Source organism: Rhea pennata, chromosome 31, assembly GCF_028389875.1.
Source record: "Rhea pennata isolate bPtePen1 chromosome 31, bPtePen1.pri, whole genome shotgun sequence".
Taxonomy (NCBI): domain Eukaryota; kingdom Metazoa; phylum Chordata; class Aves; order Rheiformes; family Rheidae; genus Rhea; species Rhea pennata.
Window position 1 is genome coordinate 55,160 of NC_084693.1, and position 20,604 is coordinate 75,763.

The following is a 20,604-nucleotide window of genomic DNA, read 5'->3' on the forward strand; positions in this document are numbered from 1 at the left end:
GAGCCTTGTTCTCTGAGTCAGTGAACGCTGAATTTAAATGCATATATAAGTAACAAGGATTAGTGCATCCTACTGCGATTTTAGTGGCGTCTGATATTTTTTGTGTGTAAAGTGCCTCATCTGACTGCCAGTGGTAAACAGTGTGATGGAATTGAATTTTTAAAAAGCACTCACCAGGGCAGGAATCATGTCAAGCTGAAAAAGCATTCTGAGCATTTGTCTGACTTCCCCCCCCCCCCCTTGGTATTACCAAACTCTACTTACTCCTAAACCACCTGAGAATGTCATCAGTGAATTTGGTGATGTGATTGACATCTGTTGCAGAGCTTGATTTTTTTTTCCATCTTCATCCCAGAGTAAAGCTGAACACAGACTTTTTTTTTTTTAATATGTAAATACTATGATGTATTTTTATTAGAAAAGACATGCAAAGGTACTCTAAATAAATGCACTTTACTTTTGGAATGGAAGACAGGAAAGTTTGTGATGTCCATAGCTCTTAAGTTGGCTGCCTTTCCTTTGTAAATGACCTATTCCCTCCTGCGGGAAAATTGTGTATGAAGAACCGTGGCACTGATCGCATTCTTTTATTGGGAACTCTCAATGATATTTTTTTTTATAGCTTGGGCTGAAACTGTCAAGTTCCTTTAGGGTGAGACCTGAAGTTCACATGCAGTGGTATTTCGGCACCTAAAATACCTTTGAATCTTAGTCTTTTGTCATACGGGAATCTATCAAAGAGAGTGACGTGCAGCATTGAAGTGCTTGCTGGAGTCTGTGTTGCTGGGGAAACACAGTACATTGTTCTGTACTATTTGGCATTTTCTGAAGACCGATGGCTTTTTGCCTAGCAATATTGTTCTCTGTAGGACTGCCTGGGAATTACAGAATGACATGCTACAGAATCCAGATCACTGTACTTTAGGAGACTGTTGTATCTTGTATAGAGTGAGATGGTCAAAAATGTTCTTGACGATACTATGTAAAAACTCATTCTTCAGTAGGAATCCAGGAACGTCTCTACGTTACAAATACAATAGAGTGAGTGAGTGAATCCCTTCAGTTAGAGAAATCCTGCAATTGCAAATTCTTCACATGGCTTCTTTTCCTTCCAGCCTAATGTCATCTTTGTTTCACTTACATTCAACTGTAGCCAGCCAGTAAATATCCACTCATGCCAATTTATATTCGCGTACTAGGCTCTGTAGGTTATAGAGAGTTTTTAAATGTGATAAAAGTTAAGTAGTAATATTATACTTTAATTGCCTGGATTTTGTTACACCCCTTTATTTCTTTGAGATGTGTGTGGCTTTTTTGTGAATTAAGTCATAGCAGAAATCAACATTTTTTAGAAACAAATCCTTAAAAGCATTCAGTATAGTTACATATTCTGTATTGCCTAAAGCCAAGCAGGGTGCGGCAGCAGCTATTTAAAGTGATTTAATTTTTATTTGCACGCTCAGTGTGCGTTAACAAATTCAACATACAAGATAGCATTACATAGTGTAGATTAGCATACAGCATTATGCAGTTTCACACATTTTGAGTTAGTTTTTTTGCCTTTTTTTCTTTTTTCACACAACGTTGTAACTGTCCAAGTTAATTTTACAATAGAAGACACAAGGTAAAGAATAACCACATCTGGGAGATTGTACAGTGAGTCTGCTGTCATTTACTGTCTATTTTACATTAAAAAAAATGCACGTCTTCAATTTCCCATTATTCCAGAAGAGTGGTGGAGCTACTCGTGTCTGCCCAATAGCCTAAGTCTATTTACCCTGAGCATGTTTCCTTGACAAGAAGTTCATCTTTCCTTTTAAACTAAAGGAATCTTAAGGAGACCATCTAGGCTTAAGCATACTTTTCACACTGAAGGAAAAAGGGAACTTTTTTGTTAATATGTTCTATTCAAATGTTCGGAGTGGTGTTGGAAAACATAGTTCTGAGGAAAAATAGTGACAATTTCTAAACTTCAACAAGATTGCTTAGTGCAAAAATCAGGATTGAAATAGATGTACTCCAATTTCCAAGTAAAAATTTGTTCTCTGGTTTGTGGTTGAGAGCCACTAACAGAGTGTGAGCTAGAATGGCTTTAAGACAAAGATAAAATCTACCATAACCTCAGGCAGCAGTCCTCATAGTTTGGATCAGTAAAGCACAAGTGGAAGTCCATGCTTCAGTTTGCACTGGAAGGCTGAAAAATAGGGCTTCAACTTCAATGCAACTTCTGTTGCTGAAAAGACACTCTGCCTTGAAGTTCCAATGAATAACTAGCTAGAAGTGAGAAAATTCAACTTTCCAAAAATAATTTCTTAGGAAGAGATGCAAAATGTTACTAGGTGCTGTTTGCATAAAGAGCCCTCCCAGCAGCAGCTGCTTTACATTGTGTTGGAAAGAAAACTGAGTAGGACTTGCTCAATTATTCAACTTTCATTAGTAAGAAGGTGGAAAGGATCATTTTTTCCAACAGAGCTCTAAAATTCAGTAGTCATGTCCTGTAATGGTCTTAAATGGTCTTAAAAATTTTTAATTATAATACATTATTTACATTCTACAGGACACAGGACTGCCCGCCTGTCTGCAAGCAACTCAGTGTATACTTAAAACTTGCAGTATTCTGTGTGCCTCTTTGCAAACTCAGTTTTGCTTTATATTTCCATTGTAGTGTTCAAAAATAATTTGAATTTCTACAGCTTGCAATAACAATTTATGTTCAGCTTGCCAAAAATGTTTACAATTAATTATTTGTTGCCATGTATCATCCTTATAGTTTTTCTGGTTTAAATGTAATAAGAAGCCAAATGAAATTACTTGCCAAGATACTACTGTCTTGTACAAAAATGTACTTAGGCCAGTGTTTTAACAGCGAGATCTAATGCAACTACTTCCCAACTTCACCTGTGTTTGCAGAACTTCACTCTATGAACTTCTGTTCAAAACTAGTGACTGTTCAGGGTTAATAGCCTGAAGTACTACAGGTCACATTTATCAAGTAATGTTTTTACATTTCAGTGGTGATAGTAAGCACATTCTAATTCTCAAAAGTTATATCCACTATTTAAGAGTTAGCTCAAGCTGCTTTGAATTTCTAAAAATTAACCTCTTAAAGAGTTTGACGCATTTTGCTGGAACAAACTTTGGCCTGTATTTACTCTTTATGAGAGCTGGCTCTTGCACAACTACAGGATCATATATAATATAAATTGACTCAAGAATGAATGAAGAAAGGCATGTTTAACCTATTCACTTAAAACCTCTCTCCCCAAGATACATTTGTATGTCAGCTATGTTACGCCATCATAATTTACCAGTCATGTAGAATTTCAAATTTAACGTTTAAAAGAACTAGGAAGAGTTTCCTTAACAATGAGTGACATACAGTCATTTTTTTTCTTGGGTGCTTTGTGCACAGACAGGGTTAAATACAATGCAACAGAGACTGGAGTTTCCTCAGTTTTGATAGTAAGATATGCCTGTACTAATTTTCACGTGGGAAAAACAAAGTGATCAGTTTGTTGGTGTTTTATTTTAAATGCAAATCTTTTATATTGTGACTTTATAGCTCCATAACAAGTATATCACAAATAGAAATATTTTAGTACGAGATTACAAAATTATTTTTTTCTTTGATGGGAAGAGCCATTTTCCCCTCTAATTTCCTTTTGTACTAGTGCAGAATTCTAGACCATCTTTGTATGGAAACACAGTTGGTACTCCCAAACCAGCAAAGAACAGAACTGCAAGAATCAATGGGCAGGCAAACTATTGCAAGAGACTAGAGGTTAAACAGCAGAATTCAGAAACTTTGGAAGAAGCCTAATAAAGAGAGGCCAATTTTGGTGAATACCAGCAAAGACAGTTCGGCACAAACACAACTTCCATAGTGACAGATAATTGTATTAAAATCTGCAACTTGATACTGGTAGTTATATTAGTTTGAGTTTGTATTAGGCATGCAATAGCGTGATTACACTGTTATATATATTTGTGGTACTTTTTAATTTAATGCTCTTTAGAATTTTAGTGCCCTGCAAAAATCACATCACTAGAGAACCAATCAGCTGCTTGTTACGAAAGTTTAGTTCTACAGCTAAAACAAGGTTTAAGTCTGTTCTATGAGTCAGTTTTTGCTGCCGCAGCCTCTGCTAGTATTCGCTCAGGCTGTGCCATTTGGCAACTGGCTTTCTAGGATTCTCGCACACCTCCCGCCAGTGTTCCACACCACCTGCAGTGATGCTGTGTGCTCCCAAAATCAGACGTCCCACCACTTCATTTTTTGTGGTGCGGTCAAAATCAATAACTAGAAATTCAATGCTGATGTCAGGAAGGAGATCAACGGGAATATCATAAATGAAGGATTCATTGAAGACGGGATTCAAAGTGCACTTCTTCACGTGAGTCTTCTTCTTTGCTATACGCTTTCTCCCATAATAAACATTCACCTTAACGTAGGGATCTGCCAGTGGAGAGAGAGAAATAAACCAATAACACAGCCCAGTAATGCTCCTGGAAGTACTGGATAAGATTTGGCTTGCTGAACTTCAGCCACTTAAGAGTTGATTGTGTAAGTCTAAACTACTCACTTCGGCTATCCCAGTGGGGGCTCACTGCAAAGTGACCAGCTGGTGGTTTCAAATAACTATATAGCACTTCAAGGTCTTCACCAGTTTCAACATTGTACAGGGATTGGGGAAAACAATAGTCACATGTAAACTGCGGTAATTAATCCTAGAAGCACCAAATGTGTAGCTTTTTAGTGAGATTAGTGCCTGACTCACCAAAACATTCCCATTTTCACTGTCATCCATAACAAGAAATATTTTTAGTCTATTTCAGAAACTAGTCCCACAAAGTGACAAAACAGTCTTAACTGAAGAAGAAACCAATTACAGTAGAAGGTACTGAAAAGGAAGAAAATTAAAAAAAAAATCATTTGTCCATCAGCCTCACTTCAGTTTTTTCTCTCAGTCAGCACACTCTTTCTGTGGATGCTTGTTGAGGATTAAAATTAAGATACTTGGACCACAGTGCTTCTTTTCATAAAGCAGAGTTCTGAAGCTGGGTTTCTCTTGCCTAGATGACCCTGGCTAATTTTCACTTCTCTATGCATCTGAAATAATGATCTTATACATAATATAAAGATCACGTAAAGAAGTGATTTCAGCCTTGGAATATTCTGCAAGTAGAAGAACAGTTGCTAAAAAATACTTGTCCTGTAACTGGAGACCACATATGGAAAGCAAAAAAAAATTTGGGGGGGGGGTTGGGGGGCGGAGAAAACCAGTGCAAACTTTAAGACGCACAATAGAGAATTAAGGGTAGTCTGCATTCTTTCTGCGGTGCACAAGATAAAACTGTAAAAATGTCTCAATTTGCTGTCAGTCAGGCTATGTTGAATCAAAGTGATTCCAGACATTTTCCCATAATTCTGCAGAAAACTCTTTAATTGCTAGGGCATTCACTGTAGCTGCACAATAGGAAAGCCGGAACAGTTGTTCTTACTCTTCAACCAGTGGAGCTTCTCGGTAGGAAAAAAAAAAAAAAAAAAAAAAAAACGAAGAAGAAGAAGAAGAAGAAGAAAGGAACGTTTCTAATGTCCTATGAATTTAGACCTGTTTCTTTTGAGTCTATTTTTTTTCTCCCTCCCTATTCTAAGGCTAGGATTTGAGGTATGTGCAGTAAGCAGTGGAAGTGTAGTTCCTAGTAAAACAAATGGTGGCATGGGCAATGATGACTGGTAACAGCATAGAGGCACTGAGCTTCCACAAAGATTTCCCCTAAAGAAGCATGGAAATGCATGGAATTTGGAAAACACTATCTTCATGAAACAAACTAGATGATGCCACAAAGATACAATTACATAGTAGGAATGAGCTGGTCTTGCTTATGTCACTCATTATCTGTTGATTTGTAGTCTGTTTTTTCATCACCCTTAGAAAGAGTTTGAGGCAAACGGAAAGTACGCAACAAAAATGTTCAGATAAGAGGTGAAAAGATCTGAAAGTGAACTTATAGTGACTGGTATTTCTCTTTCAAATACCGTTATGTATTAGAATGCACATCATTTTTCCCCTGGAACACACTTCCTATCCAACAATTAATAGATAGCACAGTCTGTTTATAAAGCGGATTATTTCTTTCCCTGTCTTCTTCACCCAATTTGCATTTTAGCTATGCTTAGATATTCTTTGGTATTGCAACCGGCATTGTAACATTTTGCTAACCACCTCTAAATTGTATAATGTGTCTGGTGCTTCGGTCAAGCTGTAAATTGCCCTGCGTTCATTCACGTGTGACTGTGTGAGGCAGCATGCAACAGCATTTAGAACTGGAGAAAATAGCTTCTACCTGAGAGGCCAGTGATATCCATCTTTGGCAAATGTCTGGCTTTCAGCACCACAACAGTCATTCTCTGCGCCACAGGCTGATAAGACAATGAGACTTGCAGCTCTCCTCTGCTAATGCACTTCTATGAAAAAGAAGCAGAAACAATTAATTAGGACAACTGGTCTTACAAGTATGAGCAAATGTCAGACGTCATCAGAGTTTTCCTTTGCTTTATGCCTAGGAAGCTAGAGAATTAGGTGGAGGCCATTTCAAATACAAGAAAACAGGGTAAGTGCCTTGCGCACATGGAGTAATAGGAGAAGAACAGAGTGGCATTAAGCAAATCATCCTGTCCTCTACACCATATGCCTGTTGAGCACAGTGAGCACTGCTACAGTCTTTTCCCTTGAATTCTGTGTTTCCTTAGGGGCAACTGTGGAAAGCATGTTCTCACAGAAGAATGGCTCTGGCTGTCTTTGGCACCAGACTTCAAAAGACATCTGTGGTTTTTAGGGGCCTAAGTTTTGTTGACTTTGGTGAAGCTTAGACTGCTGAGCACCTCAAATTCTTTTGACATGCTTCAAAAATTTCATCATTAATCTAGCCAGTAACAGTTAGAAGATAAAATGGATCTACTCCATTAACTTGCTCTACGTCTTTTCAAAAAGTAGCATTATTAAGATCACAAATAGTTTTGGTTTCCAGCCAGCATTCATTGACTTTGATTGAGATAGCGCTAATTAAGATTTCATTCGTCTACTATCAAGGAAAACAATATTAGCAATGGGTGTGAAATTGTGGAATGTCAGCAAAATAGGATTGATAGCGGAACTACAGTGATGATTCAGATATCTGTACAATACAGTTCTGACTGTTAGCACCTTGCCCCCGACTCTGTCCCCAGTAGAATCTGGTACCTTTAACCCCGCAATACGAATGGAAGAATATGTTAGTGGTCCCAAAACAAGGAGTTTTCCTCACATCAAACAGGCAAATCACAACAATAACCATGACCTGCAGTAAAGAGCCAGCTGTATGCTCTAGTGATCACCCAAGTGATGACTCAGTTCTTCTAAGTACTATTATTCAGATTAGTTGGTAATAATTATCAGTGTAAACCTAAACATGGGAAATGTTCATTATATTTGTGATTCTTTTTCTGTTTGAATAGTTCCAATGTATTTAATTTGAAGACAATGTATTCACAAGTTCTTGGCCCTGGAGGAAATGTTTAGAACTTTGACTCCTTCAGTACACCAGAGTACAATGGACTAAGACCCTAAGACCATACATATAAGTGACAAAGATGAGATCTCTCCAATTCCTCTTTCTGTTTAAATGTAAGTTATTCGATGGATCTAACTATGAAATTGGCCCTGCTTTGAGCAAAGGCTTATGAACCAGATGACCTCCAGAGGTCTCTTCAAATTTAAATTATTCTATGTTCTGTGGCTCTGTACTACCTGATTACTTTTGATAAGAGACTTACCTGCGCACGAAGAATATGCTATGAAACCAAGGTTTGAAAACAACAAACTGCTTTTGCTGCTTTTTCTGACTCAGTGATGAGTACATCTTTTTTGCCATTTTAAGAAGGGAGTAATATTTAATAGCCTTCTATTCTTGCCAGCTACTTAATGGAATAAACTACACCACACTGTCTAGCATGTAATTACAGGCCACTGGGACACAAGCGGTTTAGTGTGGCTGTTTGATCTGGTCCTTCTCAAAGACTTTGTTATGTGCATGAAGAAGGAAAGTAGGATGCTAAGCTTTATATATAAGATGTTTATCTTTTTATCTTTTGAGGGGAAAGCCATGTTTCTAACCTTGGTGATGTTCTGGGGTTCTTTTTGTCTGACATAATTTCATACAGTTACTTCAAAGTAATTTGCATTAAATTCTGGAATGTCTGTTAGGATCTACACATTTACTGACTTGAATCTGCATTTTAAGAGCAATTCCATGCTCCAGATTTTGAAACTTCCTATTACATTGAAAACTATCTTCAGTAGAAGCTGTGTTGACGTTGTGAAATCATGCAGATTTTCAAGACTACAGCTGTAAATGCTATTTTTGATTACTCATAAATATTGCATAATTTGCATCCTTGATTAAAACTATTTTTATTTAGTGTGACCTCTTCCCCCTGTTTGTAATCAATTACTTTAAAAGTTAGTTAAAAAGAATACCATTAGAAGAACTTTAACCAGTCACCTGATTTTTCGTAATATAAAAACATTCTGAGAGTCTAGGGAAAGCAAAGTGCACCAGAACTCTGGTTTTGTTGGGATTCTTTCTGTTTGTTTTAGAGTTTTTTTTTTTTTTTTTCAATGAAAGAAGCACGGTCTCTCTAGTGGTTTCTTTCTAAAGGAAAGGACAGGCTTCTTCAGCAATAATTTAATATGAGGAAAGTAAACCAAAGATTTGTCAGCAATTACACAGTCTATGGGCTTTGAATGAATACCAGGATGGGATGCTGTGGGCTGGTACCATTTATTTTGCTGCAAAATGCCATTTATATTAGCTTACTCTCTCATTAACTGTTCACCGAATCCAGTATATATTATAGCAACTCATTCCTGTCATAAGACATTAACGCTGTCCCAGAGGACATTTTGTGAGGAAAAGGAACAAGCGTGAACAGGAGGAGGACAATAATAGCCTGTCCAATCTGAACAAGGAGAAGGTAAAGTGATTATGTGATAACACTGTAATAGTAGGGAATTGAATGTCAGAAGCAATGACAAAATCTAGCAGTGGCAGAAAACGCTGCATTGTAGTTTACATTAGTTAGCCTTTAAATAATTTTAGAATTAATTTTAAAATAAGTTAAATGCTGCATACAGTAGAAAAAAGCTTTTCAAATAGAGCGCAGCCACACTAGGGCATATCAAAATATTTTATACAGCCCAGCAACAATTTGCAACAGGTTAGAGCAGTAAGTGAGGCCAAATGCCATTTCCTAATGAACCTGGAGGACAGGTAGCAAAAATAAAACAATCAAGAAATTTAAAACTGGAAGTACCATCTTAGCCTCATACTTGAGCAAAGTGTATTTTCTGAGGATAGAAGTCACCTTCTCCAATATAAGCTTTTTTTTTTTTTTAATATAGACATCTCATCTTTCTAATTACAGCACCAGATATCAACAACAGAATTAATTTCACCTAAATTTAGATGTCCACATTTGTCATAACCACCTTAGACACACTTTATCCTCAGTGGAAAGAGAGTGAGTCATTTAGGGTGGGATTCACCTAGGTTGTTTTACCTTTGTCTACTCCAGGACAAAAAGAATCGTATGTCAGACTCCACTGACTATTTCAACTTCTCTCCATTGACTTACAGTAACAAATTCAGAGGTAGATACTTACAAATGTAGGTGTCCAAAATAGTCTGATTCCCTCTCTTAAGTGACATTTGTGTTTGCAAAGCAGAATGTGTATTACTGTGAATCTGTATAAAACTGATTCAGAGCACCCTTATCTCCAGCTCTCCTCTACAAATATATGATGTGAAAGAATGCTGGACACTGATGAATGTCCCTTTATTGCATCAGCTCTTTTACTGGGAGATGAGGATTTTGCCTTTTTTCTTGGCCTCATCAGTTGTAAAATCCATTATTTGTATGTCTCCACAATGACTGTATGTGTCAAATCTCTGTAACTACAATGCAGAGAACTGCCTAAGAGTACAACCATATATTACTATTAATATGTATTTGGGGAAAAAGTAAGTGATAGGACTAAGGGATTACTGTATTCCTGCTTATTAGACACTGAGGCTCCTGGATCAAAATAACTGGGATCAAATATAATGCATGTACTCTTATGTTACACTGTGTGAGGTTACTTACTTGTATGTTCCTCTTAAGGATCTCTCTGGTCAGCTGAACCTTCCCAGTGCTCGGATCTACCCCTGCAAGGGGCACCATGACTTCTCCAATAACATCATCTCTAGAAAAACGATCAAAGCTCAACACCAGGAAGTGAAGCACCAAATCCTGGAGCTGGCTGTAGGGGATCCCATAGAAGGTGAAGGTTTCATCAAAGACTGGGTCTAGAGTCTTGCGAAGTACTCGAGTCTTCACTCGATGCCTTTTATCTGGAAGAATTGTCATCTTGATGTAAGGGTCAGAGCTCTGAGTGTGTTCATCCATAACTGGCAGCCCATGGACCTCCTGAATGGTAACTACCAGTGCTTTTTTAGGGAAGTTGTAGTCCACTGAGAAAGTCAGTTCACCCAACATGACATCATCCCCTGGAGAAGATGGGGAGGAGGTTTTACTCTCTCCTGGAGTGAGGCTTTGATCTGGACTTAGTTCATCTCCGTAATCTACTTTTATTGGGAGGTGATCAACATGGGGGGCTGCATTGGGCCCATCAGGGGCCTTATCTGAGCCTATTAAACCAGATTCAGCAGCATCCACTGAAAGGTTTCCCCTTCCAGTCTCCTTAGGAGTGCCACTCTTGTCTTTCCGGATTCGGTTAATTTTCTTCTTGTTACTCAAGGTCTCTGGATAGATACTGATGCCTTTCAACATGTGAATAAATTTGTAGGGTGGAGTTTTGTGCTTTTTTTCTGCTTGCTGATGACAGCATGTCCACACAAAAACTGTTACCGAGACAGACACCACAAGGACAGTAGCACCAATGAGGCCTGCCACAACTGGAGAGACATCTGAAAGAAGACAAAGCAGTCATGAAAGAGCTAGTACCTTTGCAATTGCTGTATCCTTGCAGGACCTAGTACATCTGCAGAGAGAACCTATACAGTATTATAATGTTCTTAATTCAATCATCTTGATATCAAAGTTTCCCAGGAATAAAAAATTCATTCCTTTAATTTATATTTTACTATATGGGAGACATTTTATGCTCCCAGCACATGCTTGGTCTATGGTTCACCTGCTAAGAATTTCAAATTTATTTTGTGTTGTTACTGATTTTGATAATCTGGCAGCTGCTGACAGAAGTTTTTCCAAGTCAGCAGCTATGAAGACTCCCTTTTCATGTGAAAAAAAAATATATTCAAAAACAATGGACATAAAATCCTGTATTTCAATTCAGGAATTAGCTGATATTTACTGGAGCTTATGTTAACTGTGTTCTTCAGCAATGACATACCATAATAATAAGGTATTGTGTTCATTTTTAGTAACCATACTTATTATTTTCTATTTATAACAGGTGACTTCAGAGCAGTAGTATTAAACACAGAATGAAATCAGTAGTTTTGAGCTTCCACAGTATATTATATTGACATACTCAAGCAAGTCCAGTTGAGGGCCACCAAAATAGTTCAGGACTTGAACAAGATGCATGAGGCTAAGAAGAAGGTTGAAAGAGCTGGGTTTGTTCCCTCTTAAAAGGGAAGGCAAAGGAAGAGATCTTTTGGCTGTCTTCAATTTCCTAACGGGAGGTTATAGAGAGACAGAGATAGGCTTTTCTCAGAGCTGCTTAGCAAAAGGATAAAGGGCAGCAGACAGCAATTGCAGCAAAGGAAATTCCAATTAGATATTGGGGAGAAAAAAATCACAATGAGGGTGACCAAATGAGGTTGTGGAATCTCCATTCTTGGAAATACTCAACACTTGACTGAGCAACCTGATCTATCTTTTCTTATGGATGCACAACATTAAGTTAAACCTGTGTAGTGACATAAAGTGATGATAAAAAATGACAGTCACTGTCAACATCTTATCTTCACTAGTGCTCCTACTGGTGAAATTGCACTAGTGCTAGCAGTACCAAAAGGTTTTCAGTGAAATAGATTATTGTAGAGAAGATTTCTCATTTTGCACGCAACACATTATTTCATTGCTAAGCAAAATGACAAAAAATGCAGATGATTCTGAAATGTTCACATACTAATCACAAGTAGTTTAATAAACTGGGGGAGAAAGAAGAGGCCATCTAAGCCTAACCTCTCTCCTTCGGTAGCGTTACTTAGCACAGAATGCATTTTGTGCAACGTGGCAGGGAATCATTGTGCATCTTTACTGTAGTCCTCATATAACTGCTCTCTTATTGAAATACATCTCTTCTTTCCCTATATGCAGTATTTTAAATTGTTTATTAAAAGAGCAAACAAGCAGGTGTTTCTGAGGCTGCTTATCTTTATATACAGTCTAAACTTCTTCAGTTTAACTTAGGAATTACTTGTTACTAAAAGTAATGTTACAGTATTATTGGTGGTATTATTATTATACTGTTATTATTATTATGGTATTACTGCTTTAACAATCATTGAAACACTTTGGGAAGAAAACAAAAATCCCTCTAGCTCCACATCTCTTTCTTTATAAGTTGTACAAATGGCTTCCATAGTAAAATGAAAAAACAAAAAAACAGATAATTTGAATAGAGTACTGCAGTTCAGCCCTATACACATATTACAAGCTTCAGAGCATATGCAAAAAAGGGCAAATGCTGATACTCCTATCCTTTCTCGTTCTGACCTCAGTTTCCTTGGTTATTTTTTTTTATTGTCTTCATAGCCTACCTCTTGTACTTTTATCTTCCGCAGATCTGATAGACAATTTTTAGAAGAAGCAACCAGCAGTCACACTGGAAAATAACGAATAATGGCTTGTGTGATTTTTTTCTTCCATTCAAATATCTAATCACTTTTGATTTTTTAAAACTTGGCTTTCAATAATGCCTTATGGCTGAAATTATATGACATGACAAAATAACTTTTATTATTTTGAGGCTGCCCCAGCTGGTTTCATCTGATATTAGAAGAAGCAGTGAAAAATCATCCCCTATTCTCTTTATCTATGCTGGACATAATACTCCTCTTTTCCTGGCTAAAGACTCCTACTTTATATAGTCATTCCATATATTTAGTAATCCTGGTTCCATAATTCCTTACAGTTGTAAACTAAAGTGACATAAAGCTGTCTAAAAGCAGCTTTTGTTAAGCTTTTGCAACTTTGTGCATAGAGAAGTGCTTAGAATTAAGCAAATATTTGAGCGTCATCATGTATAAATATCTGAATAATGCACAGCTCAAGAATAACTTAATGAAACCAGAGTAGTTGATACTTTCTGTTCTGAAGCATCCTTTGATATCAATTTCCTTAGATAGAGAACAGTAGCAAGTGCTAGATTGTTTAAAGTGATACCACAGCCTGTTTTGTCACTGCCCTCTAAAAGCACAAAACCAAGCTTTTTTATTCAAACTTCTAAGAAGAGGTCCTTATGTGATGCTGAGATGTAATGGAAACAAAAATTCCAGTTTTTGGACATGGAATTAGTATTTCAATTAATGAAGAATCATCGAGAATTGTTGAAAATATGGCTCTTGGATTCCATGAAAGGCATAGAATGTAATATGTAACAAGGTATACTGTGCATTAAATAAAAGATACGGTATGGTGAATTATAATTAAGTGCTTGAGAATATAAGGGATATGTGGTAAATGTGGTTTAACTATGGCCTTATGGCCTCAAGGGAAGGTCAATCAATAGCTAGAGAACAGAAAGAGCTAGCAATATGAATCTTCAGGATTTGAGAAACCACATTTGACATGTACACCAAATGCTGTATTATCACATCTTGTGACTCAAGATATTATAAAATGCTTCTTAAAAATTAGCAAGCAGAATCTGAAGAAAATCATTCTGCTGGTGACCCAGACAGCAAAGAGGCTGCACTACATACGTGCTGGAGCCAGACTGTGACCCCACAGGCACGGTCTGGGGCCATTGTGCATTCGATGATTTGCCAGGCTCATGTAGTTTCCTGTTTGCCACCGAGGAGCTCCCGGCAGTCCAGGAATCTGCTCTCCGCTCAGTCGGGCACCTGAGCACGGCACGGACCGCTGGCGGCGGTGCCGCAGCGGGAACCCGGCGACGCGGAGGGCTGCGGAGCCGTCCAGCCCCGCCGCCCCGCGCGCGCCTGGCGCGAGCCGCGGCCGCCCCCGCGGGCCCCGAGCAGCGGTGCCGCCGCGGCGCCGGCCCCCGGGGAGGCGTGAACAAAGGCTGGGGCGCGGCGCGGCCCGCCACAGACATAACGTCATGCGGCGCGGAGCCGCGCACCTGCCACCGCGGGGCCCAGGGGCCGCGCAGCGGGCGCTCTCCGTGCGCGGCGGCCGCCCCGGGCGGGGAGAGCCGCAGCCCCCGGCTCCCCGCGGAGGGCGGCGGGGGCTCCACCCAGCGCCCCCACCGCGGCGGGGCGGCTGAGGCCCGCGCCCGGGTTTGAGCTGGTTCCGCACCGCCTCGGCGGCTTGGGCGAGTCCTTGGAGCGGGGCCAAGTGCCAGTGGAGAGCGATGGGTATTGCCTGCTCCCGCGGGAAGTCTAACACCGAGGCCTGGTGCGGAGAAGCGGGGAGGGGAGCGGAGCTCGCCCGCCGGGACGGCGCGGCACGGCTCGTCTCCGCAGCGGGATGGCAGCGATGGCGCGGAGCGCGGCCAGGCCGCGGGGGAGACGAGACGCCGGGCAGGGCCTTGTTTCCAGGCTGCCCGCGGCGCGGAGGGGAGGGGAAGGGAAGAAGGGGCGCGAGGGATCCGTGTGGCCCGGCCCCACTCACCGAAGCTGGGGCGTACACTGGCGATTTCAGCCATGGTAGAGCCAGGCCGGCGCGGCGGGGATGCGGAATCCGGTGCAGATGTGCCCCGGCAGCAGCCCCCGCCCTGAGGATGCTCCACACCCGGGATGCAGGAGCTGCCGACTGGTCCCGAGGCGGCGCAGGCCCCGCCCGGCGGCAGGCCCCGCCCCGCGCTCCGCCTTGCCACCACCCCGCGGTGACTCGGCAATGTCGGCGGCCAGGGCCATGCCGCGGGTCTGGATTTGGGCGGCGCGGCGGTTCCGGCATGCCCGAGGGGTAGTGGTTAGGGTGTCTGTGCGGACTCGCGGTGCCGCCAGTCCCTGCTGTGAGGGGAGCGCGAGCGAACCCTCCGCGGCCCGCGTCGGGTCGCGAGCGCCCAGCACCGCCGGGTTCCGCCCTCACCGCCTGTGTCGGCGCCCGCCCGGCTGGCTATGGAGCGCGGGTGGCAGGGGCGGGCGCAGCCTCCCAAGGGGGACGAGGCTTGAGGTCGGGGGGGGGGAGGGGCTGAACGCAGTGGGGGGCTTTGCGGCTGGCTACGCGTTAAGATGGCGGTGGCGCAACTCCCACGTTCCCGGTGCCGTGATGGCGGCGCTCGCGGCGCTCTCCCTGCAAACATGGCGGCCGCACGGCTTGCGCCCCAGCCAATATGGCGGCACGGCGCGTGCGCGGCGCGCGGGGCCCGAGGATGCTTCCGTTTCCTGCGGAGGGAGCGGGCCGGCGCGGAGGGGCCCGGCCGGCCGGCGGGGGCCCGCGGCTCGTCCGCGGCGTTTCGTCTGTGACCAGCTGCTTTCGTTGTCTTCTAGGCCGGAGCTGGGGGATCGCTGGCGGGATGTCGCTCTCGCTGAAGATGCTGCCCTGCAAGAAGAGGAAAGCGGCAGTCGCGGGCCCGCAGAGCCCGCGGGAGCCAAGCTGCACTGGGGAGGAGCCGGCTGCGGCCGCGGAGCCGCCCGCGCTGGTGGAGCACTTCGAGGCAGGCAGGGCGGAGCCGCCGCCCGCGCCGCGGCGGCCCGGCAGGTCGGGGTCCGAGAAAGCCGCACCGCGGCTCGAAGGCGGCTCAGTTGTGGCGCCGGCCGATGGCGGCTGCTCCGCGATCAGCTCGACGGCAGGTCGGGCCACGGCGCTGCCCGCTGCTGCCAGGGCGCGGCGGGACCCCGCGGAGACCTTCCTCAAGGGCGGAAAGAGGCTCGCGGCGCGGGTAGCACTGGGCCCCGCTCCCGACAGCGCTGGAGGTCGCCAGGCCGCCCGAGAGGCTCTACCTGCGCCCCAGTCTGCTGACGATGGTAAACGCCTAGAATTGCATCAAACACTCTTGCTTTTCGCCAGCTTTATGAGAAACCTTGCTAAATGTGTTTCTGAAGCACCTAAATGGTGCTGGCTTCTGCGGAGCGCACACAGGCACTGGTTTTGGCTCAACGGTGTGATTTCTGTTCACCGGTACGGGTGAGCTGAGGAGGAGTTTCACAAACTGGTTTCTATGAAGCCTCTTTATTGTTTTTTGATCTGAAGTGTTGAAATTAGCAAGCAGTCCATTTTTAGAGGTTTCCTAGGTTTTAGAGGTTTTTAGGTGCTTTGCTGTCTAAACATCGTAGAAGACTTAAGGAGGACTTAAGTCCTTCTACTCTTACTTGTCTTAATACTATCAAATGCTAAATGCTTTAGAAGTAGTTTCTTTATAATTTCCCATTTTTGTAATACTTGGCTTGACCTAAACAGTCATTTTTTTTCAACCCTTACATAGAACTTCCTAGTTTTGTCCTTTTTGCAGTTTCTTCTGTGGACCACGCGTAGCTTTGTCTTATGCAAGATATCTCGCTATGTAAAGGGAGGAGCATAGAACAGTGGTCAGTTTTTGGTCAGGCCTGCATAACCTCTAGGACTGTGCAGAATAGCAGTAGGAAGGGTGTGTGGCTACCCTTTTCAGCAGCAGTGTGCTCTTAAATTAGCCTAAGGTAGCCTTGAAACTACATCCTAAAGTTGTGGTCGAGTATGCTGTTCTGGTTGCAAATAAAGTATCCGAGAAATGGAATGCCTGCCCCTAGCTGTTCATTTTTGTGGTTGCAATTCTGTTTGTACAACAGGGAATGAGACTACACTTTAAACAAATCATTGGTCTTTTTTATGATTGGATCGCTTTACAGATTCACTTTTGAGCCTACCTATGCAAAATTGATGAATCAAATAATGGAGGGAGCAAGACTGAAATAGCTGAGGGCCAAGGTCTCTTAACCTGTGTTTGTTCCCGTCAGAATAGTAGCAGGGGACCCTTTTTGAAATGTTTCTCTTGTCTGAATTGCTTTGCTAGGCTAGGTTAGGGAGCAGCTACTTGTGCAGTTGATTTAACAGATTTGAATTGGCCACAACAGCTTTTTGTAATGTAGCTGCATTTGGTGAGCTCTTAACCTTGCTTGACTGTGCCTGTATGGCACGTCTGACTGAAACCTAATACATAATGCCTAATACCTCGTTACAGAGCAAGCTACTAAACAGCATACAGAGGAAGAAGTAGGTTTGCAGAGAGATCCATATCTGACTGACAGCCATTCTGCAGTGCAGGAGTTTCCACTGAGATGTTCTTTGCAGCTGGCAGTTAGAAATCCTGCCATGATGAAGCCACTGAAGAACACCAGAGCTGGTGAGTGGCCCCTGCAGACTGATGAGGAAAATGAGGATGTTGGGCTGTTTATTCCATTGGGTAAGCTTTGTGTGAGGAACAGATCTGAGAGTTTAATACGGTAGATATGGAACTTGAAAGTGTCTACACCGTGAGAAAGGGCTGTTTAAGTGCAACAGCTTCTGAAGTTTTCATCCTGTATTTTGTAACACTGTGGCTAAATAAACTCCTGGCATCCAAATAAAACTTGCTGGAGCTGATCTCTGCAGTTTTCAGTCGCTAAAAACATCATTGTCCTTTAGAGGAAGTTATGATTCATTCTTTGCCCCAAGTCAGCAAAACACTGCTGCTTGGGACACGGTTTTAAGTTCTAGAAACCGTAATCTGTTTTTACTCAGGGTGCCTGAATTTTTGCAATTGTTTCTAAGCTTGACTTCAGACTTAAAACAGCTCCTGGAAAAGTGATGAAAGAACTGCTGAGACTGTCGAATACATAACCTCTATTTACTTGACTAATGTGACTCATTCAGATTGTGCAGAAGTTGAATCCTCCACTTAAAAGACTACAGTCTAACCATTGTGGCCATTTGCATTTGGAAGATTTTTTTTTTATCAACTGTCAGAAAGCTGCTGCCACTTCCTTATCTACAGAATTCCAGCTCCTTTTTAGTCACATACAGTGTGAATGTGCTATATATGAAGTATCTGAATGTTTAGACTTAATTTTTATCGTTAATTTTCAGAGGAGCAAGATGGAGAGGATATTGAGAGGAGGAAGAGGAAGAGGAAAGCAACCAAGCGGAAAAGAGAAGGAAAAAGTCAAGAAGAGGAGGGATCTTTGTCTTGTGACATCAAGCTAGATGATACCCTTGATCGCACCTTAGAAGATGGTGCCAAACAACATAATCTGACAGTTGTCAATGTGCGAAACATTCTGCATGTGAGTGTAGTGGGATTATGGCTTAGTATAAGAAATGGAAAATCAGCCAGCTGTTTGTTTAAGTGTGATCTGGACTTGGGTGTAATGTGTATGGTAGCACTTGATTTCGTGAACAGAGAAGACTTAGTACTGTCATCCACATCCTACGTACCTCCTATAAAAAAGAGAGTCGTGTGGTACATGTATAAGTTATCTAGATCTGGGTTTGTTGTTAATAAGTATTGATCCCTGCTTTCCATTTGTTTACGATAGCAGACCTATCTGTTTTACTGTACCATAATAGCACTAGCAAGGGTAGTTGAACTAAAATGCATGCTTCTGAATACAGATGAAAAGACATAGACTGGGAATTCATTTCCTGTTTTGAGTGAACTGTTTTGTGGTAAAGTCCTGATGAAATTCTGGTGATGATGTTGATAGAATCATAGAATCGCAGAATCAGTAAGGTTGGAAGGGACCTCTGGAGATCATCTGGTCCAACCCCCCTGTTCAGGCCGTGTCACCTAGAGCGTGTTAGACAGGTTTGCATCCAGGCGGGCTTTGAATATCTCCAGAGAAGGAGACTCCACAACCTTTCTGGGCAACCTGTTCCAGTGCTCTGTCACTCGCACAGTGAAGAAATTCCTCCTCACATTCAGGCAGAACTTCCTGTGGTTCAGTTTTTGCCCATTGTCTCTTGTCCTATCACATGGGACAACTGAAAAGAGTTTGTCTCTGTCCCCTTGATGCCTTCCCTTCAGGTACTTGTACACATTGATAAGATTCCCCCTCAGTCTTCTCTTCCCCAGGCTAAACAGGCCCAGCTCTTGCAGCCTTTCCTCATAGGGCAGGTGCTCCAGCCCTCTGATCATCCTCGTAACCCTGCGCTGGACTCTCTCCGGTAGCTCCACGTCTCTCTTGAACTGGGGAGCCCAAGTGCATAGACATGTACTTCTCATGAGTAATGAGCCCCACCTAAATCCATCACGCAGCTTCCAATTAGAAAGGAACTTTGAGAAGAAAATCCATGCTGTCACAGCTTCTAATTCTGTGCAGAAGTGCTTAAATGTAGATTTTGGTTTATGACATGGTTGAGTGTGGAGAGCAATAGTGTTTATTTTCCCACGGCATTTCAGTACCGTTCTAATCCAGACAATCTCGGGTATTTTCCCTTTTTACCATCCATGTAGCAAATAACCTGGAGACTGCCATGACCCTTCCTTTGGGCATATTCACCCGTTGTTTTTGTGTAAGTGCCATAAGTTAATGCGTTCATCTATCATGTGGCACCATTGAAGGGCTGTGAATATCTCAGAGTTGTTTACCTTTCCTGGAACGTCGTGGTGGTGGCATTCAGAAAGCGTATTTGCTGGTACGAGGTCTCTTTCCTCCCATATTTCTTGTGTTTCTTTTCAGGTACACCTGATGTTCTCTGAAGTAGCACAATGTTTCAAAGGGTAGATTATTGCATACTTTTTCTTTGGGATTAGACCTTTACTATTTTTAGAAACCAATGAGTGACATAAAGATTTCATTTTTTCTGTTGCAGCTGCATAGCAGCGTTTCTCATGTGGCTGAGACCAGCATGTTTTACTGATTATGTGATAAGACGAAGGGGAAACTGATGTGGGCTTTTCTTTAGACCATTTTGTGTTTCCTGCTGCAGGAAAGCTCTTGAGCATTTGTGTAGAATGCAATGCAAATGTTCTTGTCATTGCTATGCTCACTTTACGTTTTCTTGTCCCGCCGTTGAGTAATATTTTTATTATAGTGTAATTACAACATATTCTGTAAATGGATTCTGTTGTAAATGGATTCTCTTTCCATTGTGTTCCCAGTTGGTTTATTTCAGTCTTAACAAACAGAATGTAAAGGAGACTTTTTAAAAATAAGAATTATGTTTCTGCAGGAAGTGATCACAAATGAGCATGTAGTTGCCATGATGAAAGCAGCTATCAGCGAGACGGAGGATATACCTTTGTTTGTAAGTAAAAGCAGTATATGTTGTTGTCTATCCAAATGCATGGTACTCCGCCTATCCATGATGTTGTAGGGAGAGAACAGATAGCATCATGATTTACATTTCGTTAACAGATTTGGCACCAGGATGAAGTGAGTAGTATCTATGTGTGAGTATTAATTATTAGTAAACAGAACTATCAGGGGTTATTTCCCATCACATCTAAAGGA

The 20,604-nt window shown here is 42.1% G+C and overlaps 2 protein-coding genes across 8 annotated transcripts in view; one reads left to right on the top strand and one right to left on the bottom strand.

Annotated features, from left to right (window-relative positions):
* Positions 1–430: 430 nt before the first annotated feature.
* On the bottom strand, positions 431–15,276 carry SYT11 (synaptotagmin 11). Of its 2 annotated transcripts, XM_062598051.1 has the most exons (5): positions 14,867–15,276; positions 10,187–11,010; positions 6,349–6,469; positions 4,226–4,456; positions 431–1,020 (listed from the first exon to the last, which is right to left on the bottom strand). In XM_062598051.1, exons 1-5 carry the CDS (start codon positions 14,898–14,900, stop codon positions 998–1,000), a joined length of 1,233 nt encoding a protein of 410 aa, XP_062454035.1. In that variant the 5' UTR covers positions 14,901–15,276; the 3' UTR covers positions 431–997. The 2 variants fall into 2 exon arrangements, with proteins under 2 accessions (XP_062454035.1, XP_062454034.1); XM_062598050.1 differs by lacking the exon at positions 431–1,020 and having other exon boundaries at positions 1,430–4,456.
* The window catches only part of LOC134152563 (GON-4-like protein), a 30,231-nt gene continuing 24,706 nt past the window's right edge, over positions 15,080–20,604 (top strand). For 3 of the 6 annotated variants that reach the window (XM_062598038.1, XM_062598041.1, XM_062598042.1), the window contains exons 1-5: positions 15,080–15,160; positions 15,688–16,164; positions 17,355–17,576; positions 18,239–18,435; positions 20,324–20,398. In XM_062598038.1, the coding sequence (XP_062454022.1) occupies positions 15,714–16,164; positions 17,355–17,576; positions 18,239–18,435; positions 20,324–20,398 (945 nt within the window). In that variant the 5' untranslated portion in view covers positions 15,080–15,160; positions 15,688–15,713. The remainder of the gene's footprint in view (positions 15,161–15,687; positions 16,165–17,354; positions 17,577–18,238; positions 18,436–20,323; positions 20,399–20,604) is intronic. The other 3 variants (XM_062598040.1, XM_062598039.1, XM_062598043.1) reach the window with 3 other exon arrangements.